At 41.9% G+C, this 27896-nt stretch overlaps 1 protein-coding gene across 3 annotated transcripts in view; it reads left to right on the top strand.

Moving 5' to 3' along the window:
• pak2 (p21 (RAC1) activated kinase 2) overlaps positions 1-27413 on the top strand; it is a 47299-nt gene extending 19886 nt beyond the window's left edge. For all 3 annotated transcript variants that reach the window (XM_033031553.1, XM_033031555.1, XM_033031554.1), the window contains exons 2-15: positions 12898-13106; positions 14180-14280; positions 16078-16222; positions 16360-16394; positions 17021-17131; positions 19294-19417; positions 19931-19994; positions 20244-20292; positions 20941-21053; positions 21325-21442; positions 23289-23388; positions 23921-24117; positions 24889-25026; positions 25463-27413. In XM_033031553.1, coding sequence (XP_032887444.1) covers positions 12917-13106; positions 14180-14280; positions 16078-16222; positions 16360-16394; positions 17021-17131; positions 19294-19417; positions 19931-19994; positions 20244-20292; positions 20941-21053; positions 21325-21442; positions 23289-23388; positions 23921-24117; positions 24889-25026; positions 25463-25549 — 1572 coding nt within the window. In that variant the 5' untranslated portion in view covers positions 12898-12916 and the 3' untranslated portion in view covers positions 25550-27413. The remainder of the gene's footprint in view (positions 1-12897; positions 13107-14179; positions 14281-16077; positions 16223-16359; positions 16395-17020; positions 17132-19293; positions 19418-19930; positions 19995-20243; positions 20293-20940; positions 21054-21324; positions 21443-23288; positions 23389-23920; positions 24118-24888; positions 25027-25462) is intronic.
• The last annotated feature ends 483 nt before the right edge of the window (positions 27414-27896 follow it).

Below are 27896 nucleotides of genomic sequence, written 5' to 3'. Positions count from 1 at the left end.
TCACCACCCGTTGTAGTGCCTTCCTGTCCGCAACAGTGCAGCTGCTGTACCATACCGTGAAGCAGGCGGTCAGGATGCTCTCGATGGTACACCGGTAGAAGTTGGTCAGGATCTGGGGGGACAGGTGGGCTTTCTTGAGCCTCCTCAGAAAGTAAAGGCGCTGCTGTGAAATAGGGAATTGCTATTTGCAAATATATGTCTTGATATTTGCATTCCCATCAGATTGGGATATATATATTTTTGGGGAATATGCATGGGACCATTGTTTATTCTAAGATGAGGCTTCTCTTCGACCTGTGTTTTAAGGGATATTGTAGATATTCAGCATCTGGCTCTTTATGGTTTGATGTGTTTGTGAATTCAGTGTGGTAAGTTTTCATTGCAAGATGATATGCTGGTCTATTGGGTACCATATGGCAATTGCAAATACAGAGGGGTGTCACAGATGTGAATCAATAGTACAGAAAGGTGGATGAAATTTAGAATTCACTAATATATTAGTTCTCTTAGCTAGCAGTTTCTGTACTTAATCATTGTGGTATTGACAGAGAATTAGACTGAAATGTTAAAAGATCCAGCTGATAGTGACAGCCAATAGAATGACGAAGCCAATCGGTGATGAAGGTCATTTTCAGTTTGAAGATAAAGCATGGCAACGGGCTCTTCAGCCTACAGAGTCCACTCTAACCTTTAATCGCCCATTCACACAGGTTCTCATTTTCCCAATTTCTCATCCAGTCCCGACACATTAGGGGCAATTTTATAGAAGCCATGAACATTTCCTATCTTTTGGGGATAGGAAAGAAAAGCAGAACACCTGGAGAAAACCCACGCAGTCACTGAGGGAGACACAGGCAGCACCCAATGCCAGGGTCTCTGGTGCTGGGAGGAAGCAGCTCTACCAGCTGTGCCATTTTGGTATCTTGAATAAAATTATTTTTTATGGTCATCATTATAGTCATTGTCTGTAACTGATGAAGCAGACAACAGCCAAATGTTAGTGTCACTTCACCAGCAATGGGCTGCTTAGTACTGATTGGTCTCTGTTAATTAATCTTGTGTCATTGCTAGTTTTTATCGGACAGTCCCGTAACAGTGCACTCTTGAGTGTGATAATCTGATGCTTTATTGTGCTTGTGATTAGCTAGTTTTCCAGTACAATAGTTTGATTATTAAAATGATCTAACAAAAGTACTGTTGAGATCTGTATTCTAGCTTGAAAATAAAAAATGACATCTTGGAATAACTGTGCACAGTTCCATGAAAGTGGAATCTCATGTAGATAGGGTGGTAAAGAAAGCTTTTGGTGTGCTGGCCTTTATAAATCAGAGCATTGAGTATAGAAGTTGGGATGTAATGTTAAAATTGTACAAGGCATTGGTGAGGCCAATTCTGGAGTATGGTGTACAATTTTGGTCGCCTAATTATAGGAAGGATGTCAACAAAATAGAGAGAGTACAGAGGAGATTTACTAGAATGTTGCCTGGGTTTCAGCAACTAAGTTACAGAGAAAGGTTGAACAAGTTAGGGCTTTATTCTTTGGAGCGCAGAAGGTTAAGGGGGGACTTGATAGAGGTTTTTAAAATGATGAGAGGGATAGACAGAGTTGACGTGGAAAAGCTTTTCCCACTGAGAGTAGGGAAGATTCAAACAAGGGGACATGACTTGAGAATTAAGGGACTGAAGTTTAGGGGTAACATGAGGGGGAACTTCTTTACTCAGAGAGTGGTAGCTGTGTGGAATGAGCTTCCAGTGAAGGTGGTGGAGGCAGGTTCGTTTTTATCATTTAAAAATAAATTGGATAGTTATATGGATGGGAAAGGAATGGAGGGTTATGGTCTGAGCGCAGGTATATGGGACTAGGGGAGACTATGTGTTCGGCACGGACTAGAGGGGTCGAGATGGCCTGTTTCCGTGCTGTAATTGTTATATGGTTATATTATTATATGGTTGTACAGCTGACGGGTGTTTATATTTCCAATTATATTTAAGAGAAATTGAGACTGCCACTTAAATAGGCATGGCTTACAAGGATACAGACAATGCTGGTAAATAGGATTACGTAGATGGACCAAAAGCACGCTATGAAAGTCTTATTTCTTGCACACATTTCCTTTATACCTTCTGTGCATTTCCTGTGCGGCACACTGTCGTCACTCTCCACTTGTGTCAGCTCTTCATTATCATGTAGACAAAATATAGATTTGAGAGGTGCTTAGCTGAATGTCAGTTCTGTCTGCAAACATGACTCTCCACTTAATTCCCACTTAGATTCCCTCAGGCACAAAATTGGCATTCTGCATATTGACTTGTACTATCAGTCATACTTGTACAGCACAGAAATTGGTCTTTTTGTCCACCAGGCCTTCTTGAGTATTAAGTACAGAGGTTGTGAGGCCATGATACAGTTGTAGGGAACATTAGTGAGGCCACATTTAGTGATGTGTTCAGTTGTGGTCATCCTGTTCTGGGAAAGACGTTGTTAGACTGGAAAGCGTGCAGGGAATATTTATGAGGATGTTGTCAGGACTCGAGGGCCTGAGCTATAGGGAGAGGTTGACCAGGCTCGGACTTTATTCCTTGGAGTGTAGGAGGATGAAGGATGATCTTATAGAGATGTACATGATCATGAGAGGAATAGAAAGGGTAAATGCACAGTATTTTACCCAGTTGGGGAATCAACAGCCAGAGGGCATAGATTTAAAACAAGGGAGAAAGATTTAATAGGAACCCAAGGGGCAACTATTTTTACAGAGGGAGGTAGGTATATGGAATGAGCTGCCAGAGGAGGTAGTTGAGGCAGGTACTATCACAATGTTTAAAAACATTTGGATAGGTAAATGCATCAGATAGGTTTGGAGGGATATGGGCCAGTCCCAATCAGGTGGGGCTAGTATAGATGGGGCATGTTGGGCAGATTGGACCGAATGGCCTGTTTCCATGCAGTATAACTCTATGTCCATCCCATTTGCCTGCATTAGGTTTGTGCCCTTTTATGCCTTATTTAAGTGCCTGTCTAAATGTCCCTGAAATGCATTGATTATACTTGACTCCCCTCTGCCAGTAAGTCCAGATATCAACCACTCTCTGTGTAAAGAAAAACGTATCCCTCAGATGCCCTTTAAAACTTGATCTTAGTCCTCTTGTTTTTGATGCCCCTAACGATCATTGGGGGGAAAAATCTATTGTATATATTGCCTTTTACTTTATATGCCTCTACCAGATCACCCGCTGGTCTCCTTCATGCCAAGGAAAACAAGTTCAGCCAATCCAATCTCAGTGTAGCTAGTTTCCTGTTTTTTGTGAATTTGCCATCCATTTCTTCTTGTACTTAAAATTAGACAATAAAACAGACAATGAGGACAGATTTTATTCCAACAACAGGAAGAACTATACAAAAAGATGTTTTGACATTGCAAATCAAACCTTCAACATGTAAAGAAATATCAGTGCTGGAGCAAAAGTGAATGGTGGATGTAGCATGGTAAATGGAGAATACTTTTACAAGGGGTCTGGTGTTGGTGGAAGAGACTTGACGTCTATCGATAGATTTTCTCTTTGGGAATGATGAAGATTAAAACTTGTCTTTTTCTCATTGCCTCGAGTTTCCTTCATTTTTTTTTCTCTTCAGGGTGGGCTGATGTACTAAACATCAGAAATGTTTCAGAGAATGAATCTTGAGAGTTTGTTTTTAAGGAGCCGTCAAATCAAAACATTAGATGACGTGCATACCTTCTGGAAGGGCAAAGCCAAAGAGTTCTTCCTATGGCCCTTGTGTTTTCTGATGCAAATTAGCTGGTCTGGATTCTGTGGTTTTCCCTGTGAAATAAACAAACATATCATGACCTTTCAGCTCGCTCTATCTCAGAGGTGGTATGCTGCTATCAACAGCCGATGAGCCCTGACTTCAGAAGTAACAGAGAAGGAGTTCTACTACAGCCTCGAGCAAACAGATACCTGGGAATCAGCTGTCAGCTGTGGTCCAACAAAAAAACTTGTAATCTAAAAAACAGATGTTGGATGGAAAGAGGTATCTGCCAGCCATTATAATACTGTCAAGAGTATCTATGGTACAAAAATGCACACATCCTCCCTGGAAAGAATTCAGGATTGGCAAACACATCAATGTTGTTAAGACCGGAAGGAACATTCCGCACTTCTTTCAAAGCATGCTATCAATCTCAATTAGGGCACTGCCTCATACCAGCAAGTGTTTGAAAAGAATATTCTGCAGCTCTGCTGCAAGAAAACTCCTAACCCTCTCCTCCCAGCAGCCGAAGAGCTCATTCCAGTTTTGCAGTGTAGATTCTGCTCATCAGTATTCTCGATGAATATAACATTCATTGTTCAAGAAAAATCTATAAAGCAATATTAGCAACTGTACATGGTCTTGATTTTGCAAAAGTCTTTGACTCTATCTGGGACTAATAATGAAGGAACTACAGTAGACTGCAGTTTGACAATCTTCGTTTGTCGTCATTCTATCTTGTTCACATTGGGCAAGTAGTCCATGATCCTTACATCAAAGTATTACAAAAGTACCTCCACCACTGCCTCTGCAAAATCTGCTGACAGAACAGATATCGCAATGTCATCATGATGCTAATATCCCAATAATGAAGGCATCTTGACCATATGCTGCGCACATTGCCCATGTGCCGGACACCAGCCTCCAAACAAGCACTCTAAGATGGAGATCCCTAGGAGAACTGAAATATTCTTAAAGAATATCTCTTATCCTGGAGGAAATAAAATATCCTCACCAGAACATGAGAACTCACTGCTAAAGACTAAAGCACTTAAGTACTTACTGACTGCCCGATGGGAGCACATGAAGGGTGGGCACAAAGTGCAAGGAGTGCACATTGTTTTAAACAAAGCACAATGCCCCACTTCTGGCAGAAATGCAGATTCTGCAGAGCCACCTTTAGAAGCCACAAAATCATTGTGGAAGTAACTCGTCCTTAACATTAAACAACTGCCAAGGAAAGGCGTGCCCAGACTGCAGAGAGAAATGGAAAAGCAATAAATAGATCACTTTAAAATTGTCTGAGTATTACAGATGGATTGCCATGAACACTTGTGAATTGGCTGTTTATGATGTATAACTAATGCGTGGATGTAAACTGGTTGAAGGATACAAAGATTCCTTGAAGGAATATGGACAGATGTATCAAGTAGAGACACTTGACTGGACAGATACTTGGGATGCACGGATTGGGTTATGAGGAAAAGCTAGTTGGGCTAGTGGAGTTTAGGTTAAACTCCATCTGCCATTTGTTCCCTCAACTTTCTAACTGAACGATATCCTGCTGTATCCTTTGCCAGCTTTCCTCATTATCCACAACTCCACCAATTCTCTTCTCCTCTGCAAACTGACTAATTAGACTATCTACATTTTTATCCTAACCAGCAATGATCCTTGCAAAACACAACTGATCACAGATTTTTAGTCGGAGAAATATCACTGTACCATTATCCTCTGTCTTCTTTAACCAAGCCAATTTTGTATCCCATTTCCAAACGTACTTTGACTTAACCTCCTGGATCAGCCTGCTATGGGAGACCTTGTCAAATCCTTTGAGGTCCTGTAGACAATATCTATTACAATACCCTCACCAATAATCTTTACCTTAATCATATTTGAGAGACTGCACTTCCTCTCCAAAAAAACATGCTGAATATCCCTATACGGTTCAAGCTCTTATATACTCGAGTAAATAGTTAAAGCGACCCCAATCTTCATTTTTTCCCATCCTTGCAACCGATATAACAGGATCGCCAGCCTATAATTTCCCAGATGATCCATTTTGCTCTTCAAGAAATAATGTTGGCTATTCTCTAGTCTTCTGGCACCTCACCTGTGGCTAAAGATCTCTGTCAAGGTCCCAGCAATCTCCTCCTTTTACTCCCAGAGTATCCTCAGACTGATTATATCAGACCCTGGGGAATTATCCACCATAATATTTTTCACAATACTCAACACCAACTTTGTAATACTAACATGGCCTAGAATATCAATTATACCCCACCTTGATCTCAACATCATCCTTCTCCTTGATGAATATGAATGCAAAACGCTCATTTAGGATCTCGCATATTTTCTCTGGCTTCAGGCATTAATTCCCCCCTTTGTCCTCCAGTGGACCTAGCCTTTCCCTAGCTTTCCTCTTGTTTCTAATATATATATATATATATATTTTTTTTTTATGGGGGCCCCTTTTATCCCTCCTAATTCCTTGTTTGTTATTTCCTGCTCTTTTTATATTCGAGCCCAGTTTTATTTCTGCTTCCTAATCATTACATATATTCCTCTTTCTTTTTGACAGAACTTGCAGTATCTCTAGTTATCCAAGATTTGCAAACCTTGTAATCCTTGTATTCTAAGCTTACTGGAACATGCCGAGCCTCAGATCTAACTAGCTGACCTATAAATATGGAGTCATCTCCAAACTCTCCAGTTTTTGCCTAGCCCTTTAGTACTGATCCCTCCTCACAATTTAATATTTTAATCCGAGGACCAGCGTAATCCTTGTCCTCAACTACCTTGGCATTGAAATGAATCATATTTTGTGGGTTATGAGACATTGTAACTCTCTTCCTCAAAGGATGGCAGAATCATGGAATATTGTGTGGTCAATAGAGATAAATTCTGAAGTGCAGGATTAAGGTTGGTAGAGGAACAATCAGCCATATAGGAGTGAACGAGAGACAAATTTTCGAGCTTTGATTGGCTGTTGAGTATTCAGTTCCTCACTAAATTCATTACTGAAAATGAAAGGATGCTTAAACACAGGGAATTAAAAGCTATGCGGATAGAATGGGTTGTTGAGCTACGATATCAGACGTTGTTATTGAGTAGTTTCAAGACTATTCTGCCAACTAGGTTGTACAGGCAATGTTGTAGATGATTATCTGACTGTGGCTTTATTTCCTTTTGTACCTCTAACTTTCTGGTAAGTCTCTCAAACTAATCTTTAGGTTCAATGATTTGAAGGATGTGGTACAGATTCTGCATAAGCAATATGAAAAAGTAAACATGCTGTTGGGTGATGCAGTGAGCATAGATATGTTACCAATGAGAGGCATGTGCGAGCAGACTTGATGGGAAAGGTTGCATTTGAATTTATGATGAAGTGTGTATTATGTACATCATGATTTATAATAAATGACTGCTATTAAATGAAAGCTATCTCCTTGAGTGGATTGAAGGAAAAACCACATGACACCATTTCAAAAGAACAGTGTAGTTGGCCAGATATTCCCTGATCAATTTTTATGCACGAGCCAGTGGCCCTAAAAGTGGATTCACTGTTCCCATTTTTGTTGGACTTCTGACCTTGCTATGTACAAGTTGGTTGCCAAGACTAAACTCTTAATGTACTTGTGTGCAAAGTACTTCACAATGTTCCAATGTTGTACAGTATTCTAACTCCAGGAGTTTAAATTTTATCCAAGTTTTTCATCCATTTGTGTAATAAAAGCTGTCTGCAGTGTAAATATAGGTTCTTCATCCAGGTTGACAAAACCATGTGCCATTTACTATTTTTCCAGATCAATTTTAATGTTTACACTGTGGAAGCATTTCTTGAAGATCGTTTGGACATGGCTAACTTTGTATGAAGTATGTGATGGCTTCCCTCCAAAACTGTTGTATAATGGAGCAGCAATCTTCAGATCACGGTTTCACGATTCTGACCTGATGATAGGCAGCAAATAAAGGAATGATTGGGTGCAGCTCATAATGAGTTGGTCTATATAACAGTGAGCAAGTGATGTCTTGCTTGGAGAATTCTACAGGAAGAAGTGGTGTGTTTTTTTAAGTATCATAATTTAGAGGAAGTGAGTGGTGATTGGGCAGCCAGTGATAAGTCATTGAGAAAATGGTGGTGATCCTCCCACATTGGTGATGAGTAACTGCTGACCAGTTTACTGCTTAGCACAGGTGTTGATAATGTCCTATTACTCCACAAACATTACAGTCCACCATATTAGTACCAGTTATCAGGAAATGTGTTCAGCTTGGTTCTTGTTGGTGGTCCAATTTATTGACATTCTAATCACTTGCAGCTCTCATCTTGCTGAGAAAATGAAGATGTTTGGTCATAAGTGATAGGAGCAGAATTAGGCTATTGGTCCATCTAGTCTACTCTGCCATTCCATTATGGCTGATCTGTCTCTCCCACCTAACCCCATTGTCCTGCCTTCTCCCCATTGAATTGAATTTATTTGTCATTCAGACCTTTCGGTCTGAACGAAATTTCGTTTCCCTGCAGTCATACATATAATAAAAAATGACAAAAACACACAATCAACACAAATTTAACATTCACCACAGTGAGTTCACCAAACACCTCCTCAGTGTGATGGAAGGCAAAATCTTAAAGTCTCTGTCTCTTCCCTCTTTGTTCTCCCTCTGCGTCGAGGCGATCCAGGCTCCAGATGTTGTGACCTCACCGGGTGATGGTAAGTCCCGCGGCTCAACCGTGCTCCGCGATCGGGCTGGTTCAAACTCCGCGGGTGGTCGCTGCTGCCGCCACAGCTCCGAGGCCGAGTCGGGTCTCCGCTGCCGCCGCCACGATTCCGGGGCTGAGTCGGGTCTCCGCTGCCGCCGCCACAGCTCCGAGGCCGGGTCGGGTCTCCGCTGCCGCCGCCACAGCTCCGAGGCCGCCAGCTCCGCCATTAGGCCTCGGCGCAGACGGAAACGGGGAATACGACAGAAAAAAAAGTCGCATCCCCGAAGGAAGAGACCAAAACATGTTTCTCCCACCCCACCCACACACATACACAACTTAATAAAACAAAATTAACTAAAACATGACAAAGGAACAAAAAGAAGAAAAAACACAGACGGACTGCAGGTGGGCCGCAGCTGTTAAGCCAGCGCCGTCATCTTTACATCCATATAAATCAAGATGTTACATCCATATAACCCTTAACATCTATATAAATCAAGAATCTATAAATCTCTGCCTTAAAAATATCCATTGCCTCCACAGCCTTCTGTGTTAAAAAAAATCCACAGATTCACCACCCTCTTACTCAGTGGCGGAAATCCCGGGGGGGGCGGGGGCAGTGGGGACATTTCCCCCAACTGTTTTGAGAGGTGGGGGACGATCCCCCCCCCCCCCCCCCCCACAGTTTTTTGGTGAAATCTCAATTTTCCGCGAGACAGTGGGGGTGGGACGGATGAGAGAGACGTCGGTCAGCAGGCAATGGGGGCGGGACATGATGATTCAGCGCGATTGGAGGAGGACGGTGTCGGTCAGAGGCGGAAGTAGGGGAGTGGGACTGAGGATAGAGCGCGGTGATTGGAGGAGGGAGAGGTGCCCAGGTCATAGGATCACAACGGCCGCCCTGGACACAGACCTGCGCCTACCCAGGATCGATTCTGGCCGCATCTCCGGCGCTGCAATCGCTGCCGAACAGCCCTGTCTCCACCCGAGTGCCCCACGCCCGGGGGTGGCCAGAGACGTCGGGAGTCAGATGGGCGCGGTGCCCCCAGGCCCACAGCCAGCGCAGAGAAGCAGCGCTAAACCCAGCTCAACTCTGCCTAGGTTAACCTACAGCCCTGCCTGGACTTAAGGGAAATATGGCCCAGGGTAACAGCCAATGCAGAGAAGCAGCGCTAGCTCCACGGCTCCGGACTGGTATTCCGTCAGTCCAGGCAGGGCTGTAGTTTAACCCAGCGAGACAGGCAGAGTTGAGCTGCATTTAGCGCTGGATTGAGCTGTAATTACTGTTCACAGGGCCCATGGCAGAAGCCTTCGAAGCCGCGCGTGCGGCCGCCAATAAATTGTGTCCCCCCTGTCCCCTGGTCCCCTCCATATTTTGATAGCGATTTCCATCACTGCTCTGACTAAAGAAATTCTTCGTCCTTTAATTCTGAGGTGATGACCTCTGGTGGCTAGTCCCACTTGTGTAAACATCCTCTCCACATCCACTCTATCCAAGCCTTTCACTATTCGGTAAGCTTATATGGGGTCCCACCTCATCCTTGTAAACTCCAGAGAGTTCAGGCCCAGTGCAGTCAAACGCTCATCATATGTTAACCCACTCATTCCTGGGATCATTCTTGTAAACCAACTCTGGACCCACTCCAGAGCCAGCACATCCTCAGATATAGTGCCCAAAATTGCTCACAATACTCGAAATGCAGCCTGACCAGCGCCCTACCGAGCACACAACTCATCTTGCATCCTTTTTACTTGTTGATCGCCCACTGTGTTTCCATGGAAATTACCAGAATGAATCTGGTTGGGACTTTTTTTATTGGAGATTTTTGGCTGTGGACTTTAAAAGATAATTTGTTCTATTCTGAGATTGGTGGGCATGTTAGTCTGCAAGGGCTGGTTGGTCCGAAGAGCTTGTTTCAGTGCTTTTCTACTCTCTGGCTCCAGAGATGAACTATTTGTTTTAGTTCACACAACAATGTTGTAAATGTCAATGAACCTGGCAGGAAGGCGATCACCATCTCAACTTGGCAAACAAATGAAACAAATTGCATGACTAGTAATGTCAGATCTTGATAGGACCTTCGAAGGAACAAGAATCCACATTCACAGTTCAAACCATAGCCTGGTGTGTGGTCATGACTTGGGCAGGTGTTTCCAAAGCATTTTGAGTAACGGTTGTGACTTTAAACGTGATGCTTTCAGACTGTGATGAGTAGCATGTGTTCATGAAGATTCTCTTGCAAAAGCATATTCACTTCTAACATGCAGCCACCTGCTCTGAGGTCAAGTATTTTGGATCAGTGTCACACTGGCCATAGGAGCTAGAGTGATGTGAGTTTCCAGTAAGTATGCTGCTATTTAAAGAACATCTACATCTCCGTCTCAAAGAAGAAACCAAGATCTTAAAATAGAAAGCAATCATCCATGCACCTTGGTGGGGATAAAAAACCGTGAAAGAGGGTTGGGAATATGTTTAATGGAACATTTCAGGTTGATAGATTATAAGGAAGTATCAAGTAACGTGTCATGAATGTAGTTAAATCAAATTAAAATTCAGAGCAGAGTCTATTTGACTTGTTCCTGTTATTTTGAACATTCACGTTTAAAGTAGAAGCAACTTCCTTACAGTATATGGGGAAACAGATGTCACAATACTAATTTGTGCAAGATTAACTTCGAGATTGTATACGAGTTAAGAAGGATGTTTATTTCGTTTACCATGAGCAGAGATTGAGAACTCGTGCAAAATCTAAAATTCCTGGATGAGATTCTCCATTCTAACTCTGTAGACTTAACAGTGCACTCACTGCATGTAGACCAATTTGCAGGTGGTTCTGGAGTTAAATAAACAAGCTTAGACATTTAAAAAAAATATGCTGTCAGAATAATAAAAATATGCCAGAGTCATAAAAAAGTAGAATATTAAAATTCTCAATAGGAGAGGTCAACAGACAGAATTTACAGACGGCTTTATTTTTAGTTCAGCAAAATTACTTGGTGCAGCTGAAATGGTAAGGCTTTTGTTTGTGGAACAAAACTACAATGACTGTTTAAGATTACCAGGTAGTATCAATTTCGGCAAAGACCTTTGCACTCATGTTTGAGATATGTCAGACAGGCAGCTGAAATATGAGGTTCAACACAAGGGTGTACTTGGTGCAGTGTAGCCAAGGCTGTTTGTAAATTTGAATGATCTTATTGGTTTGGTTGGGCCAACTGGATGAGTATGAAGGGTGAGAGCCGATGGTTATCTGGAAAAAGGAGTGCAGGTCTATCAGATTTTCTGGCACCCTTTGTTCCACGGCATTGCCTTCATCTGTTTTGCCAGACCAACCGAGGTCATGTAATAATAATACAACAATGAAGCTCTGACCCACTAATTATACCCCTTCCATGTCTCTAAAGCACCATGGACTGTTAGAAATTTAAATAAATAAACAAATATTAAATGTCAATACATTTTACAGCAAAACTTTTATTTCTTGCCTGGGCGCCAGTTAATGAGTTGTCCTGGGACGTCCCGGTAAGGGTTGGATTGGTGGCCTCCTATTGGGCTGAGGCGCTGCTTTCCAGGCCAACCCCTGCATACCTGGGATTTGTTGAATCTGCCGAAAATGTGGTAGGGTGGTGTGACCGCTGCCTCCGTCCGAGAGGAGTTCAAAGGTACCTAGGCCACCGGGGGCTGAGATACCGACCTTGGAAGTCAGTTTTGCGAGCCGATCCACCAGCTCCGCGCAAACCTGTAGTTCCAGAGCCCTGGCCATGGGACAAATGTGACCCACCGATTGGCTGCGGAAGACCCAATGAGGTAGAGATCAACCACCTCACCCAGCCTAGGCGCCATATTTTCTAGGGGAAGTTCGAGCGAGCTTTCGTGATTTTGTCTGGATTAAACGAGGTGCTGGGACCACTAGTTGCCAGAAAATCTGTGATGGACATGTATTAATAAAATTGGATAGTTGCTTCAGTTGGGGAGAAAAGGTCAGTGGCAGTTGGGGTGCCTGCTATCAGGAATGACTGAAAATTAGGAACTGCGTCTTTCAAATTTAATACTGATTTTAATTATAACATTTTGTTTACAACCATTGCTCTGAATTTTGGGTTAATCTTGGTGTAATAGGATACCAGTCAAATTGTAGAAAACCCTTTTACTTTGGCTCCCACAATATTTTTATTTTGCATCCATTTGAAGACATTGTTCCTTCAGTTCCTGACAATGCAGATGTTGAAAATGGTGAGGGCTCTAAACAAATTTTGGTAGCTAAATTTGTGACCATTTTATTGCAGAGCTAAAGTATTCACAGTCAAGATTTGTTCCTGATTACACTGTAATTATAATTTGTGTTTTAAGACAATTAATGCAATTTTTTTTAAATTTCCTTTGACCTTCTGCCTCTGGCATTGCCTTTCTCAGGTCAACATTGTCTTTTTTTTTAACCAGGGTTTTGTAATCCGGAATTATGTCCAACAACGGAGAGTTGGAAGACAAACCACCTGCACCTCCAGTACGTGTGAGCAGCACTAGCTTCTGCATGAGCAATAAGGACACTCTGTTGACCAACCATAATGCTAAACCACTACCATCTGTGCCTGAAGAGAAACAGAAGCGGACAAAGCTGAAGTCAATCTTCTCAAATACTGGAGAGAAAGGTAGAGTGGGGTGCCAAAACATGACAATGGAACATGCTGAGACTGGGGTGAGAATGGTATGGAGGGATATGGTGTGACTTCTGTGTCCCATGTGGAGATGTGCCAATAGAATATTGGACATTTGGCGATTGGATGTGAATTGGAGCAAAAGCCAAAGTGATGGAGGGACTCTGTGGGTCAGGAAGCATCTGTGGAGAGAATTGATGGATGATTTTTCGGGTCGAGACCTTTCTTACTGATGGGTCCTGATCTAAAATGTCGTCCGTTCACAGATGTGAAGTATACAAGGGGCAAAAGGTTTAGGAATCGGATGGAAGTACATTAAATGGTAAAAGTTTTCATATGTAGCAAGTATGTTGAGAAAACTAGTGTCATCTGTAATGCATTGTTTCTGGTGGCTTTTGGGTTTAGTGCTAGTGGTGTTTACTGTCTACTGCTTATGTGTATCATAGTGCAGTAGTAAGTGTTTTAACTGTACAACACAGTTCTGTATTTAAACACTTTGGTTTTTAATGTGCTTGTGATTAGCTTGTTTTTCCCAGTGTTAAACAGAAGCTGACATCAGTTAACATTTCTGAAGACATTTGGGCAAAGTTTAGAATTGCACCTCCAAGTTCTGTCTGGCCAAAGTCTGCAGTATTGGCTTGTTTCATGAAGTAGTAAAGGAATCTACCGAATTATGCACTAGGCAGTCATTGGGTTTAAAGTCAATCATTTTGTCAAGGTCTATCATGTCAGTGTTGAAATGTTTGGTCAACTGGTCAAAAGTTCAATATTCCAATTTTTATTTCCTTGTGTTAGGCTTGCTTGAAGGGAGTGTATGAGGAGGGAAGAACTTGTACTTTCAATAGCAACTTCTACCCTGCTAGATCAATATCACAACCGCGATACATATTGTACTGTCTGGAGCAGCCTGGGTAACCTCCCTGTGATTGATGCATGACCGCCTTTAGCTAGGGCGGAGAAATTGTCCACTTTGTTATCAAAATAATTTATTTTTAAACACTGTCTTTTGATTGTGATTGTGTTCCTCTTGCTTTAATAGTTACTCTACAATTGCGTTGTTTTTACAGGGAGTAAGAAGAGAGAAAAAGAACGGCCAGAAATATCTCCTCCGTCAGACTTTGAACATACAATCCATGTTGGGTTCGATGCAGTGACGGGCGAGTTCACAGTGAGTACATAATGAGATGTGCAATGAATTATGCCTTTGTGATCATTCTGACAATGGTTGGCTGCCTTGGAATTGGCCCTATTCCAATGAATTTGCTAGCAGTCACCACCTATTGCGTCAAACCATCTGAAGGACATGCATGTTACCTTGGAAGGTTTGCACTACCAATCACCGAGTGCTTTTCTCCTACTTGAAGGCTCATTGCGCAAATTCCCACATTGCCAAGGCAGGTTTTTTCTGATTGTCAGAAGATATTGAGTTAGATTTAGCTCTTAGGGCTAAAGGAATCAAGGGATATGGGGCAAAAGCAGGATGTTTAAGAACATCTGCTGAATAGATGTTTAGATGTTTAAGAAAGAACTGCAGATGCTGGAAAAATCGAAAGTAGACAAAAATGCTGGAGAAACTCAGCAGGTGAGGCAGCATCTTTGGAGCGAAGGAATAGGTGACATTTCGGGTCGGGACCCTTCTTCAGACTGATATGGGAGTGAGGGGGCGGGAAGAAGAAAGGAAGAGGCGGAGGCAATAGGCTGTGTGAGAGCTGGGAAGGAGGGAGAGAGCAAGGACAAGTCAATGTTCATACCGCTGGGGTGTAAACTACCCAAGCAAAATATGAGGTGCTGCTCCTCCAATTTGCGGTGGGACTCACTCTGGCCATGCAGGAGGCCCAGGACAGAAAGGACGGATTCGGAATGGGAGGGGGGGGTTGAAGTGTTGAGCTACCGGGAGATCAGGTTGATTAATGCAAACTGAGAGCAGGTGTTGGGCGAAGCGATCACCAAGCCTGCGCTTGGTCTCACCAATGTGAAGCAGTTGACAACCTAGAACAGGAGATGCAATAGATGAAGTTTGAGGAGGTGCAGGTGAACCTCTGCTTCACCTGTAAAGACTGCTTGGCTCCTTGGATGGTGTCGAGGGGGGAGGTAAAGTGACAAGTGTGGCATTTCCTGCGGTTGCAAGGGAAAGTACCAAGGGAAGGGATGGTATGGGTGGAAAGGGATGAATTGACCGGGGAGTTACGGAGGGAGTGGTCTCTGCGGAAAGCCGAAAGGGGATGAGATGGGAAGATGTGGCCAGTGGTGGGATCCCATTGGAGGTGGCAAAAATGTCGGAGGATTATCTGTTGTATGTGACGGCTGGTAGGTGGAAGGTGAGGGCAATGGGGACTCTGTCCTTGTTACGAGTGGGGGGGATGGGGAGTGAGAGCGGAGCTACGGGATATAAAGGAGACTGTGGTGAGAGCCTCATCTATCGTCGAAGAGGGGAACCCCCATTCCCTAAAGAATGAGGACATCTCCGATGCCCTGGTTTGGAAAGCTCCCTTTGTGCAAATAAAACATAATATCAAGTTTTCTAATTATTTTTACTCTACTGGTTTGCCCATCAATGAGAATGATTCTGATATTTTGTTGTCCACATTTGACCCACAGAGTATAACTAGTTTTTAGTCAAGATTCCCACTCTTGCTATCTCTATTCTGCTTTGTTCATGCATTAAGTTGAGGTCAGGTGCCTTGGGGATGGGTGAAATGTTAGCCTGTTATTCTGATAGTATTCATATGCCATCTGAAATGTTCTATTGTCAGTAGCTCAGAACCCAGCTGAATGTTGGCCATAATAAATGCATAGTCAGGGTGAGGAGAATTAAATGCATAATTAGTAGCCCCAACACACACTGGGCAATTAAACCCTCTTGAACATTAGCCGACTTCAGGTGGGTTGAGCTGTGGAACACATACATTGATTATATGAATCCTAGTGCCTGTGATTCCAAATCTGAAGTGGTGGTGTTTTGCAGGGAATGCCAGAGCAATGGGCTCGGCTATTACAGACATCCAATATCACCAAACTGGAACAGAAGAAAAATCCTCAGGCTGTGCTTGATGTGCTCAAATTCTACGATTCTAAAACTACAGTGAAACAGAAGTATCTGAGTTTCTCAGGTAAGGCCATGAAGTGGCGTATTGAAATAGTGGGCGAGTAGAAGAAACGTTTCTGAACGGTTCTCCAACAATGCTCGAAACTAATAGTTGTGGACCAATGCAAAGCCTTGGTTTAAACTCTATCTCATTTTGTTTAGACCAGCAAGATGGATTTCCTGCTGGCACACCAAAAGTGAGTATCCCGTATCTTCTTCCATTGTGCCTCAGCTTTGATTAGTCCAGTATTTGAGGGATAATTGAACTGAAAAAGTCGCTCTTTTGTTTTGTCTGTTTTGTAAAAATTGATTGCAAGAGGTTTCTATTGATCAGATGGGGAAAAACATCACCATATTTAGAATGTAAATAGGAAACTGAGTGGTTATATTCAAAGAACAAATTGTATGGTTGTATGGTTGAAATTAAGGGACAGAAGTTTAGGGGTAACATGAGGGGGAACTTCTTTACTCAGAGAGTGGTAGCGGTGTGGAATGAGCTTCCAGTGGAAGTGGTGGCGGCAGGTTCGTTGGTATCATTTAAGAATAAATTGGATAGGCATATGGATGAGAAGGGAATGGAGGGTTATGGTATGAGTGCAGGCAGGTGGGACTAAGGGAAAAAAATTGTTCGGCGCGGACTTGTAGGGCCGAGATGGCCTGTTTCCGTGCTGTAATTGTTATATGGTTATATGACATGGGATGAAAACATTTCAGACATGGAAACCAGAGAAAGACTTTGGTGTATGCAGACCATGGTTATGAAGGAGAAGAGAACGATGCAGTTTGTGCATAAGTGTTCTAAAACGCAATCTTCTCACTTCAGCGCAGTTCAAAAGGCACAGAACCTTCAAACGTACCGACTGTTCCAGAGGAGGATGATGATGATGAGGCCCTGCCTCCGGCCATTGCACCGCGGCCAGATTGCACCAAATCTGTGAGTATTCCCAAACCTGCACAGCACAATTGCCCAAGCTCAAGAGGAGCTTGTTATCCTTGAACTAGATAGAGTTCCTTGTTCAAACTGTCTGAACTAGTTTTCGCTCTTTTAATGTGTTCCTTTGTGATTAATTCCTTCATATGAATCATGCCTACTAGCCACTTCAAAAACGTATTCCTTCATGGGTCAGCTTTTTTAGAACTGTCTGTCAACCACATTTCTTGAACTAGTCCTAAATTTTATATTTCATAATTGAGCAGCTAATGGAAATAGTCCTTTAATAGTTGCCCTTCCCAATAGTCCTGCTAGAATCACCTTTACTGTAACTTTCTTGACTTCATTCAGAGAAATCTTAGAATTTTGAGCAGTTTATCATTTTTTTATTCGATTTCATTTCATGAGGTAAACTGTCCTAAGTAACTCGTCCATGATACAATTTACCTCTGTGTATTTGTGTTCTGTCTCTGATATATCGAATCTATTGCCTCTTGTGCTCCAAAGCAGTTTTTATCCTTCACATGATCCTAATTCATCACGTGTACCGTAATCATTTATCTGCATTGAACATTTTCAATGAAGCTAATTTCTTTATTTAATATATACCAAGAGCCCATTTTGGTTAACAAGGACCCTTCTCACTTTTAATGATTTTTGGTGTTATCAGCATATGGATAAAACTCCCAATATCACAGAAGCAAAATATGAGTTACTGAAGTCATTAAATAAAAGAGAATGTTAGACAGACGCTGCTTGATCTGCTGAATCTATGAGGAAAGAAAATGATTTTTATTTGTTTTAATAGCCATTCATCAGAACTGGTAAAATTATTTTAAAAGCTTAAGTAATAGATTGAAAGTACAGAAACGGGAAAGGGAAATACGGCAAAAGACAAGGTTTTTAATTAAATGGTTTGCAGAAGAGATTAGATTTGTTTGGCTGATAGTATTGGGTAAAAGCAGGTGGCTGTGGAACATGCCAAGAAACCCTGAGTCTAGATGAGGTTTTCAGAGGGAATTATCCTCACCAGCACCTGGTAGAACAATGGTTATGATTTGGAGTTGTTGAACTCATTAACGTTGAAAGTTTCTAAAGTTCCTAATCTGAGATGGGAAGATTCCCTGAGCTTCCATAGAGCTACATCTGCACAGTGTGGGGGGGGGTGGGTTAGGACACAGGTCAGATTGGATTGGCGGATTCAAACAATGGATTACTGGAAACTTGGGTCACATAAGGCCAAATGTATGTCTTTCACAAAGGGACAATGCAATCTGTATTTGGGTTCTCCACACTGAAGAAGACTTCGTTGTGATGAGTGAATCTCAGGCAACCAAATGAAAGTAGAGCAAATTAAGTCCTCTAAATTGAATGAAGTGGTTGGGTCTTGGGCAGTGTGAAGGAAGATGTAAACGCTAATGCATCTTTTTCACAAACACTGCTTGTATATTGCGCATTTAGCTGCCCAAAGCACCAAACCCTGTCCCTGTTTAAATCCAAATCTATCTACAAATATCACCTTTTTTCTTTGCACTGGTTGATTATCCTTTGTAGACTCTTAATAGATTTTTTATTTTTCATTTCAGTCTGCATGAACTCATTCTGAATGCTGTTTTTTAAAATTTTGTTTTGAGACTATAAAAATAACTTGTATGCTTGACAACTAGGTTTCTGAAATTAAAACTGGCTGATGACTTAGCACTGATCTTTCGAGGTATAAATAAAACAGTAGTGTTTCAGGGCTGCTCTCGTCGCCTACAAGCCAACGGTTCGCTGGCTTGTAGGCGACGCCGTCTTTCGGGTAGGTGGCATTTCGGCAGAGCGGTGAGTTTGCTTTTAGGCGACACAACCTTTCGGGTTAGTTGGCTTTTAGACGTCCCACCCTTTCAGTTAGTTTGCATTTAGGCGTCCCACCCTTTCGGTTAGTTGGCGTTTCGGCTTTGTTTCCATTCGGTTATTTGGCTTCCACTTCTTTGCTTTGGCTTCTCGTCCGTCGGCGCCAAGTCCGGGTACCGATTTTGAACACTTGCAGTTGACATTTATTTCACATGCCTTTTGGATGAGTTGGAGGCTAAAAACAATGGTTGAAGTTTGGTGATCATCTAGTGTGTGGTGTGAGTCTAAACATACTATGTTTAAACAAACAAAAATTGATTATTTTTCAGGTTTATACACGTTCGGTGATAGATCCAATCCCACCGACGACTGATGGTGACGGTGTTTCAAAGGGATCAGACAAAACGAAAAAGAAAACGAAGATGACTGATGATGAAATAATGGAAAAATTGAGTAAGTGTTTAATCTTTATCGGAGATCGATCCTCTGGAGTAATCACATGCTCTAATCTCAGAATGTTAATAATAATAATAATAATAATAATAAATACTTTATTGATCCCCTCAGGGAAATTCAGAATAGGGGTATAAAGCAAGATATTTGGATTTAATATGGTGGTGGAACTTGATGTGCTGGTGTGTCAGAGCTTCACCTAATGCAGTTGTGAAGTTTATGTGCAGAGTTGTAATGTATTAGCTGTTGGGCATATAAAGCATTAATGGTTGAATAAACAGCCAGTAACTGCACCGGTGTCAAAGTGAGTTGGACATTGATTTAGGGGACTACCTACTCTAACTGAGGGATGCAGTCTTGAAATGCTTCACAGGAGTCACAGAAACCATTGAAACCATCAACCCCTAGAATTTCAAACATAAACAAAAGCCCCTATGAATGGTCTGTGCACCATTTGAATGCCTTGTCACTTTTAATGAGTTATCTTAAAATCATTGGTTCTTCTTTGTACAGGAAGTATTGTGAGTGTTGGAGATCCAAAGAAGAAATATACCAGATTTGAAAAGATTGGACAGGGGTGAGTGCTGCTACTTGTTTCTCTCTGAATATTGCCACGTTGGATGTATTGGGTTGTCTGATAGAATCTCACTGAGCGCTTTAGGTTGTCCTTAAAGGCCCCATGATTATAGATGTCTCTCCATTTTAACACTGTCCTTCACATTGAAGAATTCAGATTGTACTTTCTATTGACTTGAGATTGCAATTCGTATCGTACATTTAGTCAAAAATGCGTATGATTTTGCTATTCTATCTTGTTTCTTTACAGCGCCTCTGGTACAGTATTCACAGCTATTGATGTGGCCACTGGACAGGAGGTACGTTACAGTTTAATTTGGAAACTAATTCTGAACGCAAAGCTAGAATTGGGGGCTGTACACTTCTGATCATCGAGATAGAGGGACACACTGAGCAGCAAGATGCACTAAACCCATTAGTTGTGAGCTTCAGGTGTTGCAGACATGTCTTGGATGCACAATATTTTGGAACTATTTATGGAAATAAGCTTTACTTGGATTGTATCCATGACAAATCTAAAGGGGGTACTTTATATGTCGATATTACTACTTTATATGTAGATATGCTTACAGGTTTACAGCACAAATGAGTAAAATTGGGTGGTTAATGTTCAGTGGGTGTTATGAATAATTCTACAAATGCAGAAGTTTTGCTTTCTGTTGAGTGACTGCATGATTTCACTGTGACAAAAGTATTCTTTAAATATTTACCATGAAGGTCTTAGAATGTTCTTGCCACCTTCAGCCAGCCAGGAAAGTCTACTTTACATGCTGGAGAAAGTTAGCCATGGCAAGATGAGGAAGTCTATTCATATTCTTTGAAAGTAATGCTTGGCTAGTGATGATGTCTGCTTCTGCCTGTGTGGAGAGCATTTCTGTTTGTGATGTGGCTACACGGGATGGTGCTGGAGTTGGACATGATACGTAACCACACCTGTCCTTTCCCAGGTGGCGATCAAACAGATCAACCTGCAGAAACAACCAAAGAAAGAGCTGATCATCAATGAGATCCTGGTGATGAAAGAATTGAAGAACAGCAACATTGTCAACTTCCTGGACAGGTAATGGAGAAGTAACTTTTTTTTTGTCATTCCTGGTCTGAATGACTTTGGTCTGAATCAACTTTGGGCTTCGCCCGCCATCATTACAGAGAAATGTTGTGAATATCCTTCAAAATCTTCCTCAACTAAAGTTGTTGCTTTTGAATGATATGTCTGTAATGTTTCCTTTATGGTTTACCATGGGAAAAGGTGTGTAACCTGTGCTGGAAATATAGTTGAGGAGCTTTACTGGACACTTGTGTTACAAACAAGCTTTGCCTTTTTGTCCTAGCTACCTGGTGGGAGACGAGCTGTGTGTTGTGATGGAATATCTGGCCGGAGGTTCATTGACTGATGTTGTTACAGAAACCTGCATGGATGAGGCACAGATTGCTGCTGTGTGCAGGGAGGTATGTTTCTATTGGAAGTTGCCTTCCAATTGTTCAGTAGCTTTCTTGTGCTAATAAATAAACATACTTTAGAGATGCAGCACGGAAACAGGCCCCTCGTCCCACCCGGTCCACGCCGACCAGCGATCCCCGCACATTAACACTATCCTGCACCCGCTAAGGACAATTTTTATATTTACTAAGCCAATTAACCTACAAACCTGTAATTTTTTGTAATGTGGGAGCAGATCTTGGAGAAAACCCACGCAGGTCATGGGAAGAACGTACAAACTCCGTACAGACACCACCCGTAATCATTATCGAACCCGAGTCTCCGGCGCTGCATTTGCTGTAAGGCAGCAACTCTACCGCTGCGCCACCGCGACAGCACCGTGTTTAGTTTAGAGATACAGCACGGAAACGGGCCCTTTCGGCCCACCGGGTCTGCACCGACAGCGATCCCTACATATTAACACTATCTTTTACCCACTAGGGACAATGTTTTTACATTTACCTAGTCAGTTAACCTACATACCTGTACATCTTTGGAGTGTGGGAGGAAACCGAAGATCTTGGAGAAAACCCATGCAGGTCACAGGGAGAACGAACAAACTCTGTTCAGACAGCTCCCGTGGTCTGGATCGAACCTGGGTCTCCAGCACTGCATTCGCAGTAAGGCATCAAATCTACTGCTGCGCCACCGTGGCCGCCACTGTGGGAGTACTATTCATAGCTACAAGATTATTTAAATCTGAGTGTATATGAATTCTCAACCCTGGAACAATGTAGACCCTGGGTTATTGCAGGTGTTTAAAGAGGAGATTGGGAAACCTAACACAAAGGTGTTAAGTCCTGGAGCTGATCAGCCATGATCATATTGATTGGTGTGGGGTGGGGGGGCTCTTGCTCCAGTTGCTATCTTGTGCAATTCTTCACAATTCCACAGCTCCACCGTTGGCGCTCAAGTGCTTTGTGTGGGATTCAGCCTCTCCTTGATTTTCCTTGCTGCAAACAACATGTTGAATCAACTGCCAATTCCTAGTGTGCTCTTTGTGATTTCTGACTTTGTGCATTTGTATTTCTTTTAATACACAATTGACAATTGTCAAAGTGTATGGACTTTACTCTGTAAAAGGATGGTGTAAATTGTGTCAGACACCATCTTGCATTTAGCTGATCCATCCATATCTAGAGGCTGTAAAAACTTTATGACATACACTCAAGTCATTTTTGAAAAAATGAGCTTTGATTTTCTCTACTTGTGGCGCCTTGCAATCATATAGTACTTGCAAAAAGAGCTGTAGATTGAAGGAGAAAGAACAAAGGTGGCTTTTAAAGGTGAAAGCAGCACAGAAACAGGCCTCCAGCTATCTGCATCTATCGTTCATTAACAGCATGCCTGCGCTAATCCCATTGGCCAACACCTTGTTCGAAGAATTCTCTAGCTTTGCGATTCAAATGTTCATTGATTTACAACTAAAATGTTGTGGGAGTACTGGGCAATATAATCCAGATTATAATTGCACTTTGGGTGGAAATAAATTTTCCTCAACCACTTTTAAACATCTTACCCTAAACCTATGCCCTTTAATATTTTTCACGTCTGCTATGGTTAAAGGTTCCTTTCTATTTACCCTGTCTCTGCCTCTCAGAATTTTGTGCACCTAACTCCAGTCCCTCATCAGCTGTCTTCATGCCAAAGAAAATAGTGCCGCCTATCCAGTCTCTCCTCGTAACTCAAGCACTGTAATGAAAGAATAAATATGCACATCAGAATATATCATCCACAACTTCTGTTTTCTGAGATTTCTTGCATGATAACTTCTGAATATGAAGCATTTCCCCATCTTGCTTTTTCTCTGGACAGTGCCTACAAGCATTAGAGTTCCTTCATGCGAACCAGGTCATCCATCGAGACATCAAGAGTGATAACGTACTGCTGGGAATGGATGGATCTGTGAAACTCAGTAAGTAACAGTTGCAGATGCTGGAAATCTGAAATATAGACTGAAAGTACTAAAACATTCAGTAGGTCAGGAGGCATCTGTGGAAAGAGATACAGAATTAATGTTTCGGGTTGAAATCCCCATAAAAATCTTAATTTGCAGTTTGTTTTTTTTTTTAACTTTCTTTTGAGATTCTTACTTTGTTCCTCTGGTATTGAAGTTTGTTGACCAAGGAAAGATTGATGCTAAAAATGGTGGAGATCGAGACTCCGCAAAATAGCAAAGACCCTGCTGCTCATCATTCCACCAATGGGCGATATTGAGAGAAAATGCATCCACATGTTACAAAGGATTGTCTTTCCACTTTCCACATATCCTATTAGTAATCCACTCTAAGAAACTTGTAACCCAATCAAGTAACAATGTTCTGAAATCTGCCAACTACTTTGTTTAAACTGAAGCCTCTTTTTAATTTAAGCACACAATGAGGATGACTTGTAACCATAATAGATACTTCAACGTTAATGGTATTGTTTTGTTTGTGTCTGTAAAGCCGACTTTGGCTTCTGTGCCCAGATTACACCAGAGCAGAGCAAGCGCAGCACCATGGTAGGGACACCTTACTGGATGGCACCGGAGGTGGTGACAAGAAAAGCTTATGGCCCCAAAGTTGACATCTGGTCGCTGGGGATCATGGCCATTGAAATGGTGGAAGGAGAACCCCCGTATCTAAATGAGAATCCGCTGAGGGTGAGTCTACTTCTGCTTCTCTGAAAAGTAAAGAGATGAAGCGTATTGTCATTTTAAGTTGCCTTAATTGTCTGATAACAGCAGGAAATAAGATGTTAGTGAATCAGGTGGTTTGTGCTTTCAAGCATTTGTATCGTCTGCCCATTAGGAAAGGGGTGAAGAGAGAATGACTGGGGTCCAAGTACTCCTTGATTATGTTAATTATTCTGAAGGCAACGTGAGGTATAGATGGAGGGGAAGCTGGTTTGTGTGATGGTCTGGACCGAATCTACAACTCTGCAATTTCTTGCTGTCTTGGACAGAGCTGTGGCCATGCCAAGCTGAGATGCATTCTGATAGGGTGCTTTCTATAATGAACTGTAGAAACTGAAGAACCAGCATGCCTGTTAGTTCAAACAGGTATAGGCAATAAATACAGGCTTGGACAACCAAGTCCACATCCAGTGTAGGAAAATTAAAATCATTGAAATGAATGGGCAAATGTTATACCCATGATCCTTGCCTCTCCAGCTTCTGTTCTCATCACTGGAGCTGGTTAATGTCACGTTCAATAAAACAATTATGGAGCATTGCTATCTCATGCCATTGATAGATTCAACATCATTTGGAGGATATTGATTAATTGAATCTTTGTTCTCTTCCTCTGAATTAATTGGGATCTTTGGACTCAGTGAAGAGTCAGCAGGGGCTTCGCTGAGCCACAAGCCTGCACGTATTTTTTATTGTAGTCACACTTAGAGACACTTCTTCATTTATCCATGTACGTTGCAGGCCTTGTACCTCATTGCCACTAATGGGACTCCGGAGCTTCAGAATCCAGAGAAACTCTCTGGAATATTTCGGGATTTTCTGAACCGCTGTCTGGAGATGGATGTGGAGAAACGGGGTTCTGGGAAGGAGCTATTGCAGGTACTGATCATGCCTTAATCTGAAACTTCAGGCCAGTATCAATCTATTTAAATTTGCATTAAAATTCTCATTGGTACACACCCAGACACCAACAGATGTTCTTTCTTTATTTGTGTCTGTAAATGCTGTTTTTGCCTGCCATTATTCAAGATGACCAGTATATGTGAAGCATCTCTCTGACTCCTACTTATTTATTTACCATGTTTTCCTGTTTTCCTCAAAATTGGGAAACTAATTCAGGAAAGATGGGGCAAGTGTAGCCTGAAGAATTTTCCCCTCAAGCTTAACGTGCATCCTTGTCAACATGGAAACCAATCACTATATTTAGCAAGTAACATGCTAACTACCATCTTCTGTCGGCATTTGTCAATGGTGTTAAAGGTTGATGTTGTTTCCCTTTGCTAACCACCGCCATTGTTCTCACTTTGTCCTGCAGCATCCATTCCTGAAGCTGGCTAAGCCCATGTCCAGTTTGACGCCGCTGATTTTGGCAGCCAAGGATGCAATGAAAAACAATCGCTAGCTCTTCTCCTACGACTCCCCTCGGCCCCCCAAAGATTGGAATCAAATATTACATTCTGCATTGAAATGCCGGAGCAACTGCAAGGTCCCACTCGGGCCCTACACGTACCGTTCACCAGACAACCCACACAGCAAGGTTGATGCTGCTTTTCTCTTTTCAAAGCAAAAAGTGGTCCCTTTTTCTTCCCTCTACATTTCAATACTTGAATTTCTGATTGAAAGACAGATTAGCTGCCTCCCCTGTGGAACCTGGATTTTTCCCAGCATGCAGTTTGCTCTGCCAGTTGCTGTCTCCTCTGGACATTATGTACTGTTTCGGGTGAGTGGGGCTTCGGGATATTCTGCTTAATGCCTTTTTTTTGTATATTATGTATCTCAATGGCGATTTGCGTTAGAATTCGGGAGAGTTGTGTAGCTGTCTTTTGTTTTAAGTTTTCATTGTTTGTACTAACATTATGGAGTTCTGACTAGTCACTAGCGCTGGCTGGCGGGGCTAGGATACCAGCTTCCTCCATGCTAGTGATTATATTTCTTTGTTAATCACAAAATGCCTTGATGATTAGTGTGCACACTTGAAGGAGAGCTGCAGAAGTTAATTTTTTCTGTGGCCGTAATTAGGTAAATGTTAGTGAATTCAGACTTGTAATAAGACCCTTGGTCCAAGTTATCTAATGGTCATTTGTTTTTGCAGTGGGACTTATTCTTATGTGCATTGATCCAAATTCTCCTCATATTTATATTGCAGCCACAACAATGCATTGAATCGTCTTAATGTTGGGTGCCTTCATTGATGCCACACTGATTCCTATAAGGTTTCTGCTGACAAAAGGAGCTGAATGTTTAATATTAGAATCAGTTGAGCAGTCTTCAGACAGTACAGTAGAGAAGCAATGCTACATCATGATTGTAGCATCCCAGTCTTGCAGATTCCCATAGTTTTATTTATTTTCATTAAAAAAACACATTATTTTGATTTGTTTTCACTGATATTTAAAAACTGCAATGTGTTTACAAAAAGTGGTTGATGCTTCAGGTTTCTGTAGAATGCAATCTCAGCACGTTTGATGGTAGATCACAGCATGTACCACGTGCATCCCCAGACAGTCATGACTGCAGAAACTGTACCTGGAGAACACCTGACGTGCGTATACTTCTCATCATGGTTCATTGAATCCCATTCGGGTATCTGACCCCCAACCCCCAGCTCATCATACACCTATGCTGCTGCACTGCACCCAGCCTCCACAGATACACTGTGAAAAAGTGCCTCATTGCAATGCAAACTTACCACTGTGCATCACTGCACAACAAAATGGTGTATCAAGTCACACTCCCTGCAGCGCACTGCACATTCCATACAGTCCCAAATCATGTACAACATCTTGTAATGACTGTTGGTAAAATGATCAGCGGGTATCTCTTTTGGGGCATATGGATAGAAGGTAGTGGGGAGCAGATTTATTGTGTCCATGCAATATATTGTGAGACTTCTAAAAATAGTTACAATAAGATGCAGTCTCCAAGGAAGGAATGGATGACCAGATAACTGAGGTCACCCTTCCGCCTTGACCTGCCTTTCCGAGCTCTGCACAGTAAGCAAGGAAGTGATTCAAAAGCTACAACCACTCAACACATGACGGTGGTAAACTGTTAGATGGAAAATATTTTGCGCACCTTTCTCATGTTTCCTGATAACAGTGTTGATAAATTCTGTGGCTTATTACTGCAGTATTAACTGGTGAAAATATAACAAAGGTGAATGCATCTGTTAAAGTGCCTAACTGTTGAGTCTGATATTTCTGGGAATTAGGGGTTTTGGACTCTTTTCTAATTAATACGAAAAAAAATAAAAATTTTAGATAAAATGTGTGTAATTTTCTGTACATTGTATTTAATTTTGAATGAGAATGTGGATTACCGAAGGAAAATCTCATTCAGCAGGTCCAACAGACTTTGAAATAATGAGGTTAAGCATAGGAAATTCAGGTAAGTTATTGCACATTATTTACAGCATGATAAAGTTTATTGACAAGTAGACTTGCACAGATCATAGCAGGAAACAGATCCCCAAGGAAAGCATCAACTAGAAAAAAATTACATTTATGTAACCCCTTGATACCATTGTTGCCATGCAGATTTTGCATGAGATGAATAGCTCAGTGAAGGACTTATTTTAATATTTTTAAGGAAGGAAGTGAGTTAAAGATTTGGATCTAGGCGAATAGGTGTTCAGAACCTGGGCTACATACATGTAGTTAAAAATACTACACACTGTTGCAATGTAAAGGAGATCAGCTTTGTGCAAGCAGGTAGGATTGGAGAATTGTGAAGGGCGATGAAGTGTTGGA

Source organism: Amblyraja radiata, chromosome 13, assembly GCF_010909765.2.
Source record: "Amblyraja radiata isolate CabotCenter1 chromosome 13, sAmbRad1.1.pri, whole genome shotgun sequence".
NCBI lineage: Eukaryota > Metazoa > Chordata > Chondrichthyes > Rajiformes > Rajidae > Amblyraja > Amblyraja radiata.
This window is presented reverse-complemented; position numbering and strand designations above follow the sequence as displayed.